We start from the raw sequence: 22,094 nt of genomic DNA, 5'->3' as shown, positions 1-22,094 counted from the left end.
CAGAATCCCTAAATTTCACTGATTTGGTGGACCCCAACAAATTGTAGGAGTTTTCTTCTTCGGGAGTATAGGCACGTCTCACCACTGCCTCCAATACACTTGCAGATTCTTGCGACTCCAGCCAGTCTGATTGGCAGAAGGACCGTAGGGTTCAGGCCGCGCCCCCTAGCTGCCACGTGCACCCGGGGTGACGTAGGCTCTTCCGGGCACAGCCCCCTGGCCGCAGCGGCCGCGCGCCTGGCCGCCGGGTCTGCCCGGCCCCCGCCCCGCCCCCTTCGGCTCCCAGCCGCGCCCCCGGCTCCGCCGCGACTTCCGGTGCCCCGCCGCGACTTCCGGTGCCACGTCCGGCGCACCGCGTAGCCTCCGCGCTCCGTCCGCCATGGCGCTGCTGTGTCGCGTGTCCTCGGCTCCTGGCCGCGGTCTTTGGCGGGTAAGACGGCGCAAGAGCCGGGCCTCGGGTCCCCTAGTGCTGTTGCTTCGTTCAGAGTATTTCCTCATCCTGTAAAGATTTAGGTGACAGGTCATTGTGTTTTCCGATTGGTTCTAAAATCCTTTCTCATTTCCTTCAAAATTTCTGTGGGGTAGAAAAGTCTTCAGAGATTGTTTTTTAACACGAATCATTACGATTGTAATAATAAGCTGTGTATCCCAGCACTTCTGACACCATTACAATACAGTTTGAGAAAGGAGAAAATTAACTCGTTTAAAAATCGTACCCTGACAATTTTGAAATTCCTTTGCTTAAGAAAAATGTTGAGGAGGGGACATTAGAAGGCAGAGGTACCTGTTGTAGGGCGTCTGCTTCCTGGCCGGAGCATGCTGGGGTTTGAATTCCCGGGAGAAGACAAGTCTTCACCAGAAAACATGTTTCTCTGGACAAATGCAAGTTGTTACAGCTAAAATCCCTAATTTGAATACTTTTTTAGCGAGAACCAAGATAAATGTTTCATTTGTCACACCTTCTGTATAAGAAGTGGTATATTAAATTGTGCGGTTATTTAGCAGGCCTCAGTTCAACATAGACATTTATTCAGAGCTGGCTCTATGCCTGGCCCTGGGGATGCCAGAATTAAAAAAATAGGAACCCGGCTCTCAAGGTGCTCTGAGTTCCCCCAGTCAGTTCTTTATCAGGACATACTAATTAAGTACCCGTTAGGTATCGGGCATTCTTTGGCATCCCTTGGTTGAAAAAGGTATCTGCATTCATCGAACCTCATGTATTTTTTCAAGCTAGGGATAATAACCCGTGATTGGACCTTAAAATCAATTTAGTAGAACAAAAATGAGTTTAAGAACAATAAATTGGAATAGAAGAGGAAGTACCAGTATTCATCCCATGTAGTAAGGTTAAGCTTATTTTAGGAAACTTCTTTTTTAATTTACCATTCTTTCATAAGCTCATTCTTTGATACCTGTGATACACACTGCCAAGCTTTTCCTTTCGCTCCTAACAATAGTAGTAACTTAACTGTTTTTATAAAAATGATGACATTGGCCAATATGAATTCAGGTAATACTATTAAAAATAATAATAATAGCATGACCGCACAATGGCTACTCTGAAAAAACTAGGGTTGACATTTGGTTAATGTCTTCCAGCCTTCTGTGCTGGTAAAAAGCAGGGCAGAGAGACATAGTGTGCTTGGATGTATTCCATTTTTTCCTTAGAACTTAATCAGCATTGGTTTGTTGTCTTTTAACACTGAACATTGTCAGGGAGAAGTGTAAGGCCAGCTGGATCTTTGTTCCCTTTTTTATTTTCCCTCTCTGGAAAGCCTAAGAAATCTTTCTTTACTCAATTTAAAATTCCAGTATATAAGCTTCCTGGAGCCAAGGGTTTTATCTGGTTTGTTCACTGCTTTTTTTTTTTTTTTCTTTTTCGTATAAGCAAAATCGCAAATCAGAATAACCCTTTTCAAGAGCAGGGGTTGTTTCTTGTCTCAACAAAGAGTTTTGGCTAATGTGATAAGGAGCGATTGGAGATGCTGTGGAGGCGGCACACTGGCGTGGAGACCCCAGCTGAAAATTTCAAACTGCCTCCTAATTTATCCCCTGGCTTTTGTCTCCTTTATCGTGTAGCATTGGCGAAGCATCTGTTTCGTCCACATCTGACTGCCAACATAACTGTAATAAAAACCGGAATACATCCTGTAACACAGGTCAACTGCTTTTTCAAGGCCTCGGGTTCATTGCTATAAGATGTGTAATTACTCAAAAATGTAATTTCTGTCTTGCTACTGGCAACAGCTGCGTAATTCATCTGGCCACAGGAGCCCAGAGCCCAGCTAACTTTTTATTTACTGAGCATCCCTTCAAGTTGCTGTGGCAACGAGATCCGTGTTCTGCAGAAGCTTAGAACGTCGGTGGCCTCTTTGCAGGGCCCCATTTGAGTCAAGCGTGTGCCGGTGCCCAGGCCACCCACTCGGGCACAGAGCAGGCGCTGCACGTGGCCTGTGGCAGCCGCGGGCTGGGTCGTCTGGGCTCTTCGGTTCTCTTAGGTTTACAGACTGTCGCATCAGTGGGCGGGGCAGCACCTTGTCTGCAGGACTGATTCTGCAGTGGAGCACCCATGGGCTGTCCCATCCGGCCGCCCCTCGTGTTTCCAGACGTCTCCAGCTTCTAACCACGTCCCCTGCTGCAGCGGACGTGGTCTGGGTGCTGAAGGACTGTGTGCATGGCGCAGACAGCGCCTTCTAGCAGCAAGGCAGAGTTAAGTGGCGAGCGGGAGTGGAGGCATGATGTGTGCACGGACTGTATGAGTCGCTTCGGGAATGCAAAGATTTGCATTTTTCTGTCATCCTTTGAAAAATAAGATTGTCCGGGCTTTACCAAGCCGACATTTTTATATGACAGGAAGGCCCAGTTTGCAAAGCACTTATGTGACTTTGAGTCTGGATAAATTTGATCTAAAAAAATATTCATTTTGACCTAAACCTACAGGTACTTAGAAACTCCCCCAAAATAGATATGATAATATCATGTCTTGATAAACATAGCTCATGCTTAGGTGTGGAATATAGAATACTTACACTGCAAACGGGGCACGTGTCCTTAGGACACTCATCCTATGCTATTTTCTTGCTATAACTTTGTTTTTTTCTATACCCTTTCCATATTGTGTGCTTGAATATATGATTTGATTTTTATTTTTAACGAAAAAATAATTTATGAACATATCAAACATCGAGCAGTACAGTAGGACACGCAGTGACAATGCAGTAAGTCCCTCTCCGTAGAGGTTACTGCTGTGAAGTTTCTTGTCGCTCCAGCAATTCCTGTGCACATATCCATGTATGTATGAAGACGTCCTCATTTAGGGAAAGAAAAAAAAAATATGCAAATGGGAGCATTTTATATGTGTTTCCCTACATAGGGTTTTTCCTTAACCTGTAATGCCTCACACTGTAGGTATAAACACATATATGTTGAGTGATTGAGTAAGCGTGTCGATGTAGCAGTGTTTACATGTAGCTGTAAACTCCAGCTTCTCTTAATAAATACAGTGTTTGTTATGTGGATGAGCCCTAATGGATTGGCTACACCCCCTTCGGAAATACAGATAGGTGTTTTAACCTTTTCTTTTACAAACAAGGCTTTAATGAATATGTTGAGCTATTTTGAACATATTATATATTTATAATATGTTGAGCCCCTTATATTGAGCCCCTAAAAATAAATTTAAGGATAAACTTGTCAAGTTTTGCAAAAAGGCAGCTGGGATTTTGATAGAAATTGAATCTATAGATCAATTTGGGGAATTTGGCCATCTTAACAAAATTAGATTTCCAATCCATGAACACAGGATCTCTTTCCATTAATTTAGTCTTTAATTTTTAATGCTCTTTTATAGTTTTCAGTTAACAAGTTTTTACACTGCTGTTATTAAATTTATTAGGAAGTATTTTATTCTTTTTCATGTGATTGTAAATAGAATTTTTCAGCTTTGAACATAGCTTTTCCCACCCCACCAAATGAGTGAGTGTATCTGTTGGAAAAAAATTGCCAAATGTAGAGTTACTGGCTCAAAGGGTATTTATAATTAACATTTTGATAAATGTTGCCAAACTGGTCTCCAAAGAAGTTGCCCCAGTTCATATCAACGAATCGAATCGAATCGCAAGAGTGACTTTAGTCAGCAAATTATTGTATCACGTGTTATAAAACTTTGAACCTCGCTGATCTGGTAATAGAAAAAAGGTGTCTTCCTTTGTTTAAATATGATTATTCAGCTAGAAGTATGTTTATGTATATTTTCTTTGTGTGGACTACCTTTTAAAGCCCTTTGTCTTGTTTTTATATATGCAGATGCCTTCTTAATACTTTTATCAATAGACTTGGATTTTCTTTTCTTGGGTGTAAACTAATTTCAAGATGCCGTTATTTGAAGTCCTCAGACATAATTATTTTAATTTGTCAAAACAAGTGGCAAAGAGTTGGATTTGGAAGAGTCTGCACAAGACTCTTCTCATCTGCTCTCATACATTCTTGATGGCATTGGAGCCTGGCCAATCAGTGTTCCATGCAGTAAAACAAGCATTTACTGAATGCTATTGGTGCCAGGAACCCCAGCACGGTGGGGAGTGAGCCTTCTGCCTTCCCGATGTCACAGTGCCCTGTGGAAGCTGACACCTGATGGGAGGAGGGAGTCAGAGGCTCCCGTCTAAGTGTCAACAGAGTTTTTGACCCTAGGCTGGTTTTCGAAAGCTGATTCTGCCAGGTTTCGAAAATAAGTGGGTAGTTCAGGCTGAAGAGAAAGCCCCAGCAAAGGCCAGAAGGTGAAAGGAAATCTGTATAGCCAAAACTAGGAGACTCTTTTTTAAGAATTTGAGAGATTTTAAAGATCTCCAGAGAAATCAATCTTGATATGAAAGGTTATTTCCATGTTCAAAAAAAATAAAAACTTATTGCTAGAAAAACAAGCAAGATTTGAAAATCTTTAAAAGCCTATTTTGTATCTACTTTTTAGGATCCAACTAAAACAGCCAAAATGCAATTTCAGTATATTCAGCATCCTTTGTAGAAATAGGAGTTTGAATATAACGTGATCCTGTGAGGTCTGCTCATGTCCATGGGTTCGAATGGTGAACGACTTGCTTTTAGGCAGACGGGTGGCTCGAATTTAATATTCAACAGCATACATGCTATGAGTGATCAGAAGGTAATGTGAAATAAAACAGCATATCTCTCTGCTCACTTTTCTCTGGTGGGGAAGGGAAGTCATGTGATCAGTATTCATCACATCAAATCAGGTGAATGAGATTGTGCTATGTTGCCATCTGTTACATGATAGACACTTATTAGGAATTTTTAGTAAATGTGGTTATTTTTACCTTTATAGCATTTTATCTCCCAGTAAGGAGATTGAAAAATATTTTTAAATCAATGAATAAAGAAAGTTTGTATGCAGATATCTTGCGTAATTTATCTTTCACAGAGCACCACATCAAATTTCCTATACAAACCAACACGAAATAAAAGTTCAAACCTGGAGCCTTTGGAAAATTAAGAACACCATTTTTCATTATTCCTTGGTAATGACAAACCTAGTAGCCTACTCGTGCAAATTTCCCAGTTCATCGCCTGGGTGGACTGGTTCTGGAGGTGGTGGCAGCCTCGAGCAAAACCATTCAGGTGGAGAAAGCTTCCTGCAGGCCGTCTGGGTTTCACGCTTTGGCAAAAGGTGCAGGAAAAAAGTGCTTTGTCAGCGTGAAGCTAGAGGAAGTGACGTAGCCGGCAGAGCAAACCAGATTTGCAAAGTTATTTTCACCAATTTTATACATCCTCAAATTTTCTTATAATAACGTCTTTTTTCCTGATTATAAAGTCAAATTATAATTATTGACTAGATTTTGGAAATACTAAATCCAACCAAACAAAAAGCAAATAATGATCCACAGTCCCTTGCCCAGAGATGGTAACTGTGGGATGGTGGGGGACTTGGAAGTCAGACACAGCTTGGATTCGAGTCAAGTCGATGCTACTTCTCATTGTCTCAAGTTAGTAACTTGCCGTTTCCGTGCTTTGGTTTCCCCATCTATAAGATGGGGCGGCGGCAGAATTGGCCTCGCATCGCTGTGCGGTTAGCGCACCTGGACGCGTGGTAGACAGAGACTCTGCCACTTGCTGGTGTCCCCTCCTCGCGGTGTTTTTTCCAAGCACGTGTTTTTATTTACAGTTAAGAACATGTATATTTCTTTTTTCACCTAATATCTTGTCATAAGTGTTTTCGTGTGCAGTTTCCAGTCGATGAGCAGCCTCACCCTAAGTCGTTGACCTCGCTTCTAGCTGTTCCCTTAGGGTGCATTTCTAGGTACCCAGGATCAACTGATGGTGGCCCACGTGCTTGCAGGAATACCCCAGTGGGACATGATAGGTTCTGGGTCTTGAGTCTTGCAGGGTGCTCGGATGAATGTCATGCGCCTCCGGGGTGGTGGTTAATGTCAGCAGGAGCTCCGGGAACGGAGGGAGGTGGTGCACAAGGCAGTTTCACGTGTGATTCTCGGTTCTGCAGCCTGGTCCATACGTCTGACTTCTCTAGGCCCCTTCTGTTTATGGGGTAAAAATACTTCCTATTTCATGGAGTGGGAAGATTAGTCAGTTTGAAATCTAATCTTGACAAATGGTAAACCTTTAATGAACATTAGCTCTCTGTCATTTGTCATTATGCTCAGCACTTAAAGTTCATTTTCATAGATGCAAGAGAATGGCAGTGATTTTCACGAGGATGGTGAGAGTGTAAACTAAAATCTAAGGTCAGTGCAAATGATTTTACTTCAGAATGGTTTAACCCTCTCCCATTTTAAACATAACAGAAATAGTTTATCTGTTCTAAATTTATCATCCAGAAAGCAGCATGGGAAGAGGCATTTGCTCTGATAAAGCTTATAAAGAACTTTTTACGGATTTCTCCAGTGACTCAAAGACAATGTGATTTTTATCCAAAATATTCATGTTTAAAGACAAATATGCTTTGTTAGTTTTTAAAGTTAAATTTAAGTAAAAACACCTATAAATAACAATGCTAACATTTATAGAGTGCTTAGCATGTGCTGAACAGTGTTGTAGTTATATATATGAACTCGTGCGATCACATCCAATGGGTAAGATTCCGTTATTGTCTTCATTTGTAGAAGCAGCTGAGGCACGGCGAGGTCAGATAAATTGCTGAAGGTTACATACTGGAGAGGAAATTCTGCCCTGTTATCTCACTCCAAAGCCCATGACTAACCATTCTACTCTGTCACAGCATTCCAATAGAAAAATAATGGATTAAATGCAAATTAAACGTTTACGGAGAATGTGTTAATCCAAGGATTTGAATAATATTACGTTCAGGAGTAAGTTTTCTGAAATTCGGCTCTTGTGGTAATACATATATGCAAATTTCAACTAATTCCCCGCCCCGCCCCTCGCTTTCAGTTTTTCAGTTATGGAACGAAAAGGTATCAAAACCCTGAGGCTTTTTCGTCTAAATTCTTTCCGCCCCTTCAAAAAGCGATGCTACCGCCTAACAGTTTTCAAGGAAAAGTGGCGTTCATCACCGGGGGCGGCACGGGCCTCGGCAGGGGGATGGCCGCGCTTCTGTCCAGCCTGGGTGCGCAGTGTGTGATCGCCAGCCGGTGAGTCGCGCTCAGGTAGTCGTGAAGCAGGTCAGTGCCTGCAGATCGAAGCACTGTTTGCCAGACTTGTTTCGTTTTGCATCTCAGTCTTCCATGAACTATCCTTTCGATTATTTAAATAAATCTCCTTGGAAAAACCAGTTATAACGTGATGATAGAAACATTTCCAAAAGGCAGCGACAGGGATTTTTTCTGTACGGGGGGATGGAGTTAAGACGAAGTGCGCTGAGGCTGCTCCCGCAGGGTGTCTGCACCAGGAGGCAGGGACCACCTTCCCTCCGCACCGGGAGGCGGGAGGCGGGGACCACCTTCCCTCTTCAAGCTGGCAGGGCCTCTCAGAGGAGCTGTTGTGGCGATGGGCGTGGCAGCTGAGACCCTGTGAAAGGAATTTCTCACTGGAGAGGCATGTCCTGGGCCCTGCACCTTAAGTCTAGAGAGAGCTTCACACTGGTCAGAAAATCTACTCTTCCGTCTGTTTAGAGTAGTGTAAACTTTTTTGGAGGTGAGCAGCGACCGGAATGACAGGTTACTCCCCAGGGGCCAAAGGGACCGCTTTCACATGCCTCCACTCGTGGAAATTGGCCAGGCCTTTTTTCGTTTGTTTTTATATTGTATTGTTTTTAAGGGTGTTAAGATATTTTTCATAACACTACATAATTTATACTCAACGGTTCATTTTTATGTTTCTTTCAAGGATATGAGGTTCTGAATGCATGTAGTGCATTTATATCCATAAATTTGGTCTAAAAACTGCTATCATAGGTTTTACACACAACCTAGATTTTACATAGTATGATAAAGGCTTACATTATACCACGAAGGTATTATCTTTCCAAAGCAGATGTGGGCAGGGGAACAGATGGAAATGATTGTCATTAAGGAAAAAATCTTAATCTATGAGTAGATATAAAGTAACTGGTTTAAATGTAAATAATTTAGCACATTAGTATCAGAGATATAGAAATTGAATAACTTTTGAAAATGAATTCATGCGAACTGATTTGTTTAATACATAACTCGTATTTTCTCAAGAATGTCTCTTTAAGCTGTAGGTTCTCTGGTTTTTAATTTATAGAATTAAAAAGAAAAAATATGATACAACAGCATTTCAAAACTCATGCAAAGTACTATATGTTTATCTCTAGAAAGATTGATGTTTTGAAAGCTACCGCAGAACAAATTTCTTCTCAAACTGGAAATAAGGTATGTTAAAAACATTTAATTTAAATTTAGGAATCATAATATGCTTAAGAAATCTACTCATGGTTTTGGTTTAGGAAGTTTGAAAAATATAAGATTCCTCCTGTCTATTCCTCTGCAGGTCCATGCAATTCAGTGTGACGTGAGGGACCCTGACATGGTCCAGAACACGGTGTCGGAGCTGATCAGGGTCGCAGGCCATCCTGACGTGAGTGTCACGGGAACGGAACTTCAGCGTGGGGGACCCTCCCAGCATGCACCGCGAGCAGCCAGCGCTGTCTTAGAGCAGAGAGCAGATCACAGCAGACAGGGACACCACTTAAAAATCTCACTTGCGGTCACGCGGAACAGATTCCACTCTGTTGAATGAGATCGCGACCAGGGAGGCGTAGTGACTGCGTCAGGGCTGAACGAGCCACGCTCTCTGTGTTTCCTGATGACCCCGCATCTCTGTTGGTGGAGAGTGCTAGGGACGAGGCCCACGAGAAAGTCCAGTCTCCTGTCGAGACTTGCGACAGGCATGGGCGCTCCGCTGCTGTTGGGGTCATGCGCTGGAAGACGCCGTGGCTTCCAGGGGTCTCCAGGGAGGGCTTTTGACATTAACGATGCTGTCAGACGGCCCTAACACCAGACCAGCTGTAGGACTAAGTAGGACCTTCACCGACAGTGAAGAACCAGGTCCTCGGCCAGAGTCTGACGGAGTAGCTTAGGCCGAAATGCCCCCGAGGTTAAAGGCATGTGAAGTGTCGTCGTGTGGCAGGCATGCTTCGTCTGTTTCTGTTCTCTTTGATAGACTCTACCCTGATTTTGAGAAAAGAGCTGGGACTAGAATTTGGTAAGAACATAGGAGATTGTAACGGACTCGAGGACAGCGGCCATGTGTTGACTCTCCTGGCGTCGTCCCGTATCGGACCGCGCCTGGGCTTGGGGCAGAAGCGCCCACGAGGGCGAACGTGTCTCCTCACCTCAAAGTCACGGTAACCACGTGTCCCCCGGCAGATCGTGATTAACAATGCGGCTGGCAACTTCATTTCTCCCACCGAGAGACTGTCTCCCAACGCGTGGAGGACCATCACCGACATCATCCTGAACGGCACGGCCTTCGTCACGCTGGCCATCGGGAAGCAGCTGATCGAGGCGCAGAGAGGTGTGTGCGTGTGTCCTGCCGTGCGCGGGCCCCCTGCGCAGCCCTGCGGCCCTGACAGTGTCCAGCCTTGTCCTAGGAAGGAGTGACACCCCCCTGACCAGCCTGCGTGTGGCGGCCCAGGAAAGGCGTGACCAGCCCTCCCCCCGCCCCCCCAGGTGACCGTCAGGCCGAGCTGGGCTTTCAGGGGAGCGGCGGGGGCGCAGGCCTGGTCAGCGCGGGAGGGCGGGGGAGCTGGCCGGACGTGGGAGACGCAGTATTGGTTCTGAAGGAGACGAGGAGTCTCGTGAGGCGGGGACTGGCGGGGGGGGGGACGCCTGCCAAGTGTGGGGCTGGACGGGTCGGACCATCCAGGCTGCTCGCTTTCCTCTGGCCAGCAGGAGGTTCGGGACAGATCGGGCCCCGGGGAGGATACGGGCAGCAGGCCTCACGGCAGGCGACAGGGTTCTGAGCTGGCGAGCGGTCCGGACAGTGGCTGCAGCGAGGCCAAGGGCACCAGAGGGCAGCAGACATAGAGGAAAGTACCAGAACGTTTGGTGTGGACATGAACAGACTCTAGGTAGACGTCTGTGCGCTGTGACTAGGGGGTTGTGTGTGCGTGCGTGCGTTTGCACGCCTGCGTGCCTGGGGCGGTGTGCACTGGCTCATCCGGCAGGCGCGACTCGTGTGTGTGCGCGCCAGGCCCTGCGCCACGCGCACTGCAACCGGTGGGCTGTGCCCGGGCGGGGGTGGGGGGCGTGCGACGGGGGGGGGGCAGTGTTTCTCGCGACGGGGGGCATCCCGAGCCGGGCGTGGCGGCACAGCCCTTGTGTCCGCTGAAGGATGTCCCTCGCGGCCAGCGGGCAGGGCAGCCTGGGCAACTCTGAGGCCCGCGCGAGGGCGTGTAGGGACAGGCCGAAGGACGGGCGCCAGCTGCATGTCCACCCTCGTCCTCACTCTCCCTGAAACACAGACCCAGGCCTCCTTCGCACAGCCGCAGAGGGTGAGAGAGGAGAGGAAAGGGCCTGCGGAAGTGACCCGCCCAGCCGGGCAAAGCCGCTCTCCCCAGGGCTGCCCGGCGCTCCCCACGCACGTGCTCTCCCACAGCTGCCTCCCCCACCTCGAGGCCTCCCAGCTCACATCTGTCAATTCATAGTTTGCCATCCAGCAGTCTCCTTATCTGTAGCCGTGTAGGAACAAGACTGCGTAAAAACTGCCTGTTATGTTACAATCAGAGCTCGGGCTTTGGATAGGAATCCGCTGAGCACGTCCCGTCTCCCTGTGCAAGAATCCGGTAACGGTGCTGATGGCGCCAAGGTCGCAGGTTCCGTAAGACCAGTGGTCTGGAAATTCCTCCTCTTCAGCCGCCCACCTGAAGCTCCCCCTCCTGTCCCCAGTCACGAGACGCACATGAAACCTCAGGCAAAGGAGTCGCGGCCCCCCGCACGGACACCACAGGGTGCATAAGCTGGAGGAACTCTGACCAAGGGGAGGCCGTGCTTCGAGGCTGTCGAGAGCCCCACCTGCTCCGCTGGCATTAAATTCTCCTTCCTCTAACGGAGTCATCTGAGTGTCTCATTTCCTCATACTGTGTCACTTCCTGCAACGAGGGCTGTGACTTGGGGCGGACTCTGCGTGATGCTTTTGTTTTTGATTCTGGTTTTTCAGAGGGGCGGGTGACCGGAAAGAGAGCCCGAGGTGGGCTGGCTCCTCCGCCCCCTCCACCCGAGGACCAAGGTCTCTGAGTGTCGTCCAGCCCCACCCCTGACTTTCTCTCCCCGCTCCCCCCGGCTCTGCCCCCCACCCCCTCTGCTCCTCATTCCTTCGCTGCCTAGCCCTGTGACCCTGCTTCCTGTCTGACTTTCCCATCTTCTCCTCATTGTCTTTCATTCTGACATAGACTTTGATCTATTTTTATTCATCACGTTGGATTAAAATTCTATGGGTTCCATTAAAAGTATATTAACTAAGGCCTTTTAAAAGCCAGGCGCCAGCCCGTGCCCTTCCGGGAGCCCTGTCGGATACTGATGCTGCGCCCTGGCGGGGCTGAGGACTCGGACGCTGGGCTGTGGAGCTCAGCGCACGGGTCTGCTCTGAGGCTTGACCGCCGAGGTGCTCTGGCCTGACAACCCCTGAAGTGCGTCCACGTGGGGGAGCTGGGGTTCGTCCAAGACCGCGCCCGGTCGCCTGTGATCAGGAGGGAGGTGGGTCCTCCGGCGTCCGGGGAGGAGGTCGAGGTGAGAGAGCCCGGGAGGCGGGCCAGAGGTGCAGGCGCCGGCAGCCGGAGGGCGGCCACTGGCTGGCTGGGCAGGACTCGGGGACGACGCGCACTCAGAGTGGGGCCGCAGTGGACTGAGGACCCGGAGCTGTGGCCTGGGCCGGGGCAAAGAGGCCAGAGTCGGGCACGTGGTAAAAGCACGTTTCCAGGTGGCGCTGGTGGGCATAGCGGCGGTGAACACGTGCGAGATGTAGGAGACCCTCGGAGGCAGCCGCTCTGCTCTTCCAGCCGCGGCGGCCGGCGGACGCGTGGCCAGCCCTTTCAGGAAGGCTGTTGGAAATATCCTGGCAAGATCCATCACTAGGATAGTAAATAGTATGGAAAGAATACCTACTTTTAGTAAAGAACTGAGAGAACGTGCAATGAGGAAAGACTAAAGGACTAATATGGAGTTTTATTTAAGAGTCTGGTCACAAAGGACGTGGATAGGATACAGACTGAATTTTTCCATCCACCCCTAGATCACTAGAAACGAGAGATACACCTTACAAGGTGATCACCCCGATTGGTCCAGTCCCTACCTAACACCGTACGTAGTTATTCAGCATTACCGACTGCGTTCCCGGTGCCCTCTACATCCCTGTGACTGTTTTGTAACTACCAATGTGAACTTCTTAATCTCGTCCTGGCTTCACCCGACTCCCCCGACCCCCCTTCCCTCTGGCGACCGTCAGTTTTCTATGAGTCTGTTTCTGTTCTGTTTGTTCGTTTATTTTGTTTCTTAGATTCCAAGATTCCACATATAAGTGAAATCATACGGTGTTTGTTGCTCTCTGTTTGAGTTCTTTCCCTTAGCGTAACACCCCTGGGTCCATCTATGCTGTTGCCAGAGGCAAGATTTCATTTCTTTTCATGGCTGAGTGACCCTCCATCGTGTACGGGCCACCTCTTCGTCCGCTCACGTCCCTCAGTGGACACGCAGGTGCTTCCACGTCTCCGCTGGTGTAACCAATGCCGCAGTGATCATCAGCGTGTGTATACCTTTTTCAATAAGTGTCTTTGTTTTCTTTGGATAAATACCTAGAAGCGGAATTGCTGGGTCCTAGGCAGTTCCTAGGTAGTGTTTAGTTTTCGAGGAACCTCCAAACTGTTTTCCATAGTGGGTGCACCGACTTCGGCCCCACCAACAGTGCGCGAGGGATCGCTCTCCATGTCCTCGCCAGTGCTTGTCGTCGCTGACTCATCGATGGGCGCCATTCTGACGTGTGAGGCGCCGTCTCGCTGTGGTTTTAATTTGCACTCCCCTAATGACGTTGAGCATCTTTTCCTATGTCTGTTGGCCATCCGTATGTCCTTGTTGGAGAAATATCTATGCAGGCCTTCTGCCCATTTTTTAATTGGATTGCTTGTTTTTTTGGTGCGAAGCTGTATCAGTTCCTCGTGTGTTCTGGACACTAACCCCTTATTGGATGTACCCTTTGTGAATACCTTGCTCCGTGGAGTGGGGTGACTTCGTTCTGCTGACGGTTTTCTGTGCTGTGCAAAACGCTTTTGGTGGCGCCGGTCGCATCCGTGTGCTCGCGCCGCGCGTGCTCCGGGCGTCGAGTCCACTGAGGCCGGGGGAGGAGCCGCACCGGACTGCGCGGAGCCGCTACCCGCTGTGTGTTTCCACTTCCAGGAGCAGCGTTTCTTGCCATCACCACCATCTATGCTGAGTCCGGGTCAGGCTTCGTGGTGCCCAGCGCCTCTGCCAAAGCGGGCGTGGAAGCCCTGAGCAAGTGAGTGCGGGCCCACAGCGCGTCTGGGGGAGAAGGACACAAAGATCAGTTTGCGTCCCCCGGGAGACGGACGCTCTGCCTGTCTGACAGGCCAGGAGCCCCGTGGGCCCTCAGCCCCTGCCACTGGCTCCTGTGCCTGAGCAAGTCCACGCCGTTTCACTTTAATTACCTTAAGATCGCGCAGCCCCGGGGGGCCCGCCAGCGCAGGGCGACTGCCCTCTGCACACACCTCTGTGCTCCGTCGCGCCTGCGCACAGGACTGACGGGACAGACGGGCCGGGGGCCCTGCAGCGCACGGCGCTCCCCGAATCTGCTTGTCGCCGGCCTTCGCCAGGCTCTGGTGGGGGCAGGGCCCGCCGCTGCGCGTGTGGCCCGCTGCAGCCCTGCGGTTCTCTGCACCCAGCCTCTTCCCTCTCTCATTTTTGTTTATGGGAAGAACGACTCAGGTGTGGCTTGGTCGCGGTACTTATGTGGGATGTCGCAGTACACGCAGGGGTCAGTTCCGTTCCCGGCATCTTTATATTGCCTCATCCTCGGTTCTTTTCCTCTTACTTTCAGATGATCTTACCTTCTGCATTTGCATAAGTTACCTGAAGTTATTTTTTGATGTTAAATTAAATATATACATACGCAAATATACGTATGACTGTAAAGTCCTAAAATAAGTTTAGACAATAAAGTTAGGCCTGTCTGTCACGTAGGCTCTTCACACAGGTTGCTTCAAGGTCCCATGTTTGCTGTTCGTCTCAGGGCGCTTAGCAAGATTTCGTCAAATTCCTGTTTCCTTTCAAGTGCAGGTCAACACTTGTGTTAAAGCCTAGCGAAGCATAGGTGCGGTCAACATTTTACATCTGTGCCCTCCCCCTCTACTAAATGGAAGCGTGTGTGGTGTGTGGTGTCGCAGACATCGTGACCCAGTGTGCTGGACGAAGCCACCCTGGACTTTGGAAAGGGAGGACTGACCGTGGAGCACTTGGGGGGGGGGGCCACACTTCTCGTGTTTTTATACCTAGCAGTGATGCCCACTCTGAGGATGTGCATTGATATTGGACTTGATTCTAAAATGTAAATAGTGTAGTGATTAAGAACACTAAAATGGCAATGACAGTGCAGCCGAGTGACTAAGGACACAAGTTCTGGAGCTCTGCCACTCACTAGCCGTAGCGATTGATGCTTTAACCTCTGTGCTCAGTTTCCTTGTCTGGAACAATGGTACCTGCCGGCTGGGGTCGCGGTCTCTGGCGTGTAGTAACTGTGCATATAGTAAACATGGTCACTGTCATTTTTAACATACAGTCTAAACTTTAGAATCTGTGATGTTCGTTTTAATTTCTAGGTCTCTCGCAGCTGAATGGAGTAGATACGGAATGCGATTCAACGTGATTCAACCAGGGCCCATAAAAACCAAAGTAAGGCTCAGGGCGCTAGTCCTCGCTGGGTGACTGAGGAGTGCCGCCTGGGGTGGGTGTATTCTGATGGTCATGTGCCTGCGTTTGGAGCCGTGGGGACAGCAGGATGGTTTTGCCACTGTGCGGGCAGCATGGCAGCCCTGCGCACCCCACCCCACCCCACCCCCCCCATCACCTCCCTCCCCCGCCCTGGTCTCCTGCAGCGACTTCCTCTTTCGGGATCTTTTATGCCATCAATTTTGGTATTTTGTCTAGTTTGCTTTAGGGATCCGTTTTTGTCTTAGAGTTTTTAATTTTTACTATATTTTAGTGATTCTTACTTTAATCGGCATGCTTTTTAAGTAAATATGTATATTTAATTTAAGAGATGCCGAAGAAATTTATCATACAGGTTGGCCTTGCTCAAGGCAGCATTTTCTCTGACATGTGCGTCTGCCTTTCCACTTTCAACACTCGGTGCATACGTCATCTCATTAACGGTCCTGAGGCGCGCACTTCGCTTCTAACCAGTAATCCTCACAGATGCCCTCTGCAGCTCGTCATTGTCACTAACATGGTTACAGATGGGGCACAGACGGTCCACAGGCTCCCTGCTCCCTCCCAGTACCCCAGACAACTTCAGCCTCACACTTCTTCTTGTTTTCACGGAAGCAGGAATTCATACTCCCCACTGGTGTGTAGCTTTGGAAGCCTCCCTGCAGTGTGATAGCCTGGTCCAGTTGTAGAAACACACTGGAAAGTAATGCAAAGACGCATTCGGGTTGTAAGTAGTGCCGGGTATTAAATACTAACTTGAAAACGGCTATATTAACTTATTTAGGAGTTTAAAGGGTAGAAAATTGGAAGAACAAACCACCTGAGTGAAACGTCGTTGAATACCTTGCATGATTAACACCGCAGTGATAAAGAGTCACTAAAATGAATGAAAAAATAACTCAAAGGCATATGTACAGATAGGCAGTGCTGGTGGCGCTTTGCTAAGGACTCTGAAAAAAATCGTGTGGTCCCCGAAGCGTCTTTCTAGGACTTCAACATCTAGGAAAGATCAGCTGCATTTTACTGTTTATTTAAAATATTTATTGAGTGCCTACTGCGTGCAGAGGTGCTGAGAAAGGTGCGTTTATGGCAGAGTGCCTGCCATCAGGGACTTTGCAGTCTAGCAGTAGAGGCATGAATTACGCACACCCAAGAAGCATGCCATTTTAAAGAGATTGGAGCACTGATAGAGGCTGGATTGAGACCAGCTGCCACCTTTTGTCCCCACAGCTTCACACCTGCCTGGGTGCTGACCATCCCACACCCTGCGATTTGCAGGCCCTGGTGCAGAAGGTCCAGGCATTGTGTCGAGCAGTGCGTGCCCAAAGCCACCGTCACCTGCTCCCTCTCGCCCTCAGCAGAAGGCAGACCTCCATGTCAGATTCAGTTATGGTGTTCCTCTTTCTGGGATCTACCTGAATGTGTATTCCTACATGCTTGTTTTTGTCCTTGCTTTTTATTCGAGAAGAAAGGAGAAGAAAAGAAATTTCCTCTTAAATATTTCCTACTCTAGTCATTTTTCTGTGTCTGCTAAGTCAAATGACAGTGGTACCCTCACCCCACACACTGAGCTTGTGCGTATTTCAGAATGCTTTCATATCCATTTTCTCATTTGATGCATCCAGCAGCAATTGTGTGAGGTAGCTAAGATGGGTATCCCAATTTTATAGATGAAACTAACATTTAAAAGCTTACACTTTCTAGCAATTTTTTTAAGGTCAGTATTAGGTGAAATGACTTGTTTTGAGCTAAAGTTAATGTGGAAGAATTTGGCAAAATTCTCCATTGCATAGGAAGCCTAAGGTGTAAATAGGCCACCATAGTAACATTCCTTTTATGCACATTTGTTTCTTGAATAGGAAAGGGGTTACATTAAAGAAAATGTGAAAATGCAACCTAACCATTTTCTTAATTCTTAAGGGTGCCAATAGCCGTCTTGACCCGGGTGGAATGTTTGGGAAAGAAGTTATCGAGAGAATCCCCTGCGGGAGGCTGGGCACTGTGGAGGAGCTTGCAAACCTCGCTGCTTTCCTGTGTAGCGATTATGCTTCTTGGATCAATGGCGCAGTAAGCACTGGGATTTCGCTGAGCTTTTTGGGGAGGTAGATTTAGGGTGCAGTGCGGCATACTAGGGAACCAGTCCTGACAATGTTGAATGTAAATATGATTTAAAATACTTATTTAGCTGTGAATAATGTCACAATATTTAGCCTATGGAGTTGATTCATTGATAAACTAATTTTATTAAATGAAAGTTATTCTGGTAGACATGCCCGAAGATGATCTTTAAGGTTGAGTAGAATTTGTCATTGTGGAGACGGTAGAAAGAATATTCTAAAGAGAAATCAGTTTAGGTTTAATCATCAGTTTTGTCTTTAAAATTTGGGATTCAGTTGAAAGTGCCAAGGATATATTTACTCCATCCAATGAGGATGGAAAAGTGGCTGATGGTTCAGAAACTTTTGAGAAGGAATTGGTTTCAGAATGTTTATTACCACGTTTCAGGTCATCAGATTCGATGGTGGAGAGCAGCCGTTTATTTCCGGCGAATTCAACTTTCTGAGGAAGGTAATGCCGCTTCGTGACTGTGACGTGGTCTTAGCAGCTGGGATGCTAATCTTTAAAAGCATACGAGAACCGCATTAAATGGATGTTTCCTTTTTGCGTCAGGTCAACAAGGAGCAGTGGGACAGCATAGAAGGACTGATCAGGAAGACAAAAGGCTCCTGAGACACTCTGGCCTTCATCTTGGTTGCCGTGGAAATGACATAAATGATCTCTTTTGAATATTTTCAAGATCTATTTTACTTTCATAGGAATCACTCATAATCACCAAGTTGATCATGCCCACTGTCCAGCCTCCCGAGAGGGGACCAGCTTCCATCCCACAGCCTCCGAACGGGTCTGCCAGGGCATCTGGTTCTGTTTGGGTGGACGTACTGTGTGCCCCACGCGGAAACCTTACCACTGCCGGGTGTGCCCGCCGACGGGCAACGCCCTGGGCCTGGACTGGCGGCCCTCATGGTCCCGGCTCCTGCCTCCGACCCGGTCTTTTCCGCCAACTCACAGCCCAGGTGCCCAGTCTCTTCCTTCAACACCAACCCTGTCGTCCCGCTCGGCTGTGCTCATCTTTCTGGAAATCTCAGTATCTCTCGTGGTATGGGGTGTGGGGGCGGGGAGTGCCAATAGTCTATAAATGATCTTTTCATCTCTTCTTATTCTCTTCATTATCAAGGTCAGTTTTATAATATCTGCTTCACGGGGGGCTGCAGCGAGGAAAGACACTGTAGAATGTAGAATACATAAAGGAAAGGTGGGCTCCCCGGTCTCCCTAAGACACGGTTACGGTAAGCAACGTGAGAACACAAAAGCAGAAAGCGAGCTGCCTCAAGAAAGCGTCCGTGAACGCTTCGGTGTATTTGTCCTCGGCCTTTGATTTTTCCAAGCACCACGGCAGCGCGCGCCCAGAGGGCCTCTTCCCATGTGGCCACCTCTGCCCTCTTCAGCACTTCTGGTTTTTATTTTTTTTTAATGTGCATTCTTCCCCTCCACTAATTTTACCACTATAACTATATCTCTATTTTTAGTTAATATTTAGTGTTCACATTTTTATAACTATAAATATCGTTTTTTCCCCTAATGTTTTTGTAACCTTTTTTAACAATTGAGATTACATAATAAGTCAGATCCTTTTTTTCCCCATAAATGTGATTTATTTCATTGTTTATATATCAGACTTTAATTCTTTATTTTTGGAATTAGGCTATTTTTTTTTTTTCAGTATAACATATAAACCTATGAAGAATGTCTTCACATAAACCATTTTTAGAAATTGGAATTTTTTCCCTCATGTTATATTCCTGGAGGTAAGATTATTAATCAAAGGTTATGAAGCTTTTAAAGACTCTCGATGTACATTTCCAAATTGTTATTTCTAAGGTCCACATGGGTTTAAAACACCCCGGGCTGTGTGCAATAGTGCCATTTCAACAAAGACCCACCCACACGCAGTATTGTCACTTTCAAACTACCAAATTCCTAAGCAAAAACAATAGCCCCTTCAAAAGCATGTTTACATAATTATTAGTGATACTGAATACTTTTCTATGCTTGAGAACGTCCTGTTTGCCTTTTTACCTATTGGTGTTTTAATGGGTGGTGTGAACTTTTTTATTCGTCTGAGTTCGCATACATTTTTGTTCTGTTAATTATCTCTTAGAATTTGCTTCATTCTTACATGTTATTACAAACAGTGAATAAGCAGAGCTTGCAGGCGTGGGAGAGGGGACCAGAGAAGAGAGACCATGGCTATCAGTTCATCGAGATTCCTCCTGAAGAAAGAAATTTCTCAGGCTGTCTGAAAGAGAAACACGTTATTGATAGATAGTCACTGTGTGTTATGATGTACCTACCACCTTTGGGCTGCAACTATATCAGTCTTTCACCTTAAGCATCATTACTTTGGCTAAGAGTCCTGCATTAATGGGAGAGTTAACACTCAGAAAATGAAAATGAGGGTTATTTGTAACAATATTACTCATTTGACAACGTGTGAAAACACCTCCCAGAAGTGTTTCAGGAATGGAGTAACAGTTGTTCCTTTATTGTTCTGGTGGGAAACTAAAGCATCAGAATTTAAGGGACTAAATGCCAGAATTTTAGAGGTGGAACAGCCTTAGGAGACACTGTTCTCAGCCCCTTGTTGTACAGTCGAGGCAGTTGAGGCTAAGACTTGCCCGACGTCACACAGTCAAGCTCCTGTCTCCTGCCCAATTGGACCAGTTTCTTGGGATCCTAATTTAAACATAGAGACAATACGGCCTTTATGAGATACAGTTCTATTGCAAAAGCCCTTCAATGGGAGAAAACCCATTTTTTTGTTGTTGTTCTTGATCAACTTTATTTTGTCCCTTGGACAACAATATTGATTAGACTTTCATAAATTCATTCTCAACCTCAGTCCCTTTAATTCTCCTCTAAGATCTTACGTTCTCACCGTGAGGTAAACTAGTCTTCTGGCTGAGGACAGAATGCATAACATGCGTCGCCTGGGCCACCCGGCCTCCTCCGCCCCAGGCCCTGCCCGTGCCGGCCCAGGCTCTGGCAGAGGCTGGCTCTGCTCTTCTAGGTGGCCCCACCTCCGGCCTTGACTCGCTCGCTGTTTGTGTAGGAATGAGCCCTAAGGCTCGTTCCTCCAGACGGTGTTCCCCAAGTCCTTGCTCACACATCATCGTTTTAACCTTTGAGTTGATGTAGAAGTATACAAATGACCAACTGTCACAAAATGAATGCACTTGTGGAACCGCCCCCCTGCTGAGAAGCACTACCAGGAATCCAGAAGCCTCCCCTGTGTCCCTTTCTTTAAAACAAGCCTGTGTCTTCACTTATAACTAAGCTGCTTTTGGTTTCTCTGGGTGGAACACACTTTGTTCTGCGCCTGGCTTTTCTAAGTGTATAGCAATTGCTTATGCATCCTCATTACATAACACCCCACGGTGACTACACCACAGTCTAGCTCTGCTATTGGTGGACTTCGGGTTGGTTCTCGTTTGGGGCCATGCCCAACACCGCTGCTGTGAACACTATCTCCTCTGGGTGAAGAAGATGTATACACCTTCCCACGTTAAGTGAGGTTGCGGGTGACGAGGCACACATTTTCAAGTTTGGCAGACACTGCCACTTGGCCCAACAGTCTGTTTCAGCTGCCGCGGAGCGAGGTTCGAGAGTCCCAGGGTGCCTCGTCCTCGCCAGCGCGCGGCGCTCAACCCCGCTTCGGCCCTGGCCCTTCTGATGCGCCGCCGCGGTTGGCGTTCCCGCGGGCCGCTTTCGTCGCTTGTGGCTACCTAGGTCGCTTTCGGCTGGAAGGGCTTGTCCCACCTCCTCCCACACCTTTCGGCTGGGCCGCCTTGGTCGACTCGCGTCCGGGAGCGCTGCGCGCCGTCTGGGTCCCCGGTTCGTGAGCCCCGCGCGCCGCGCGCTGTTGCAGCAGGTCGCGGGGGTAGGTGGCCCGGAGCGGGGACGGGCAGCGGGAGTCCCTCCGGCCTCGCGCGCGCGGGCCGTCCCCGCAGCGGGGCCGCTTCCCGGACACAGCCGGGCGGCCCGCAGACAGTCCCGCGTCCGCGAGCGTCCCCGTACCCGCCCTCGGGACCCCGGAGGTCGGAGGTCGCGAGCCCGTGACTGTCAACTCGCGACCTTCGCGTCGCACTCAGGACCGCCCGCCCTAGGGGACGCGGCTCCTCCCTGGGGCGTCCGGTGTCCCACTGTGGCCGGCGCGTTAGCGGCCCCCCACTCCTCCCACCCCCGCACCCCGCTGCCCGCGCGGTCGTCCGCGCACCTGCCCGGCTCCGGCCGCACGCTCCGCTCCGCCCCAGGAGGCTGGCCTGTCACGCAGCAGGCGTGGGGACTCCGCCGGCTCCGCGACCGCCAGCCCCTGGGGAGTCACGCGTGTGCCCTGCCCGGCGCTCGCTCGGGGGCAGAGGGCGAGCAGCAGGTTCTGCTGCAGCCTGGCAGCCAACAGCTGCTCCTGCAGGGAGGTGTGTGAAGCCTGCGTCCTGCCTGTCCCTTTGGAGAAGACCTTCCATAAAGGAATATTTGAATGTCGCTAGGGCAAACACTCCAAACATCTGGATATTTGGAGATTTGTTTGCATTTTCAGTGTTAGAGGCACCTGTTCACTGGCTGAGACAGATAACTACGGAGGCAAGCAGGGTT

The 22,094-nt window shown here is 48.3% G+C and overlaps 1 protein-coding gene across 1 annotated transcript; it reads left to right on the top strand.

Moving 5' to 3' along the window:
• Positions 1 to 325: 325 nt before the first annotated feature.
• DECR1 (2,4-dienoyl-CoA reductase 1) lies at positions 326 to 18,597 on the top strand. Its single transcript, XM_016138572.2, has 10 exons — positions 326 to 430; positions 7,420 to 7,619; positions 8,765 to 8,822; positions 8,941 to 9,027; positions 9,819 to 9,966; positions 13,839 to 13,938; positions 15,275 to 15,347; positions 17,304 to 17,450; positions 17,889 to 17,951; positions 18,054 to 18,597. Exons 1-10 carry the CDS (start codon positions 380 to 382, stop codon positions 18,111 to 18,113), a joined length of 987 nt encoding a protein of 328 aa, XP_015994058.1. The 5' UTR covers positions 326 to 379; the 3' UTR covers positions 18,114 to 18,597.
• Positions 18,598 to 22,094: the final 3,497 nt, after the last annotated feature.

The sequence above is a fragment of the Rousettus aegyptiacus genome, unplaced genomic scaffold (assembly GCF_014176215.1).
Source record: "Rousettus aegyptiacus isolate mRouAeg1 unplaced genomic scaffold, mRouAeg1.p scaffold_m13_p_15, whole genome shotgun sequence".
Taxonomy (NCBI): Eukaryota; Metazoa; Chordata; class Mammalia; order Chiroptera; family Pteropodidae; genus Rousettus; species Rousettus aegyptiacus.
This window is presented reverse-complemented; position numbering and strand designations above follow the sequence as displayed.

Coding starts and splice junctions, on each gene's coding strand:
- DECR1 (XM_016138572.2), top strand. CDS start 380: ATGGCGCTGCTGTGTCGCGTGTCCTCGGCTCCTGGCCGCGGTCTTTGG. Junction 431..7,419: donor CTGGCCGCGGTCTTTGGCGG/GTAAGACGGCGC, acceptor CCTCGCTTTCAG/TTTTTCAGTTATGGAACGAA. Junction 9,967..13,838: donor GCTGATCGAGGCGCAGAGAG/GTGTGTGCGTGT, acceptor TTCCACTTCCAG/GAGCAGCGTTTCTTGCCATC.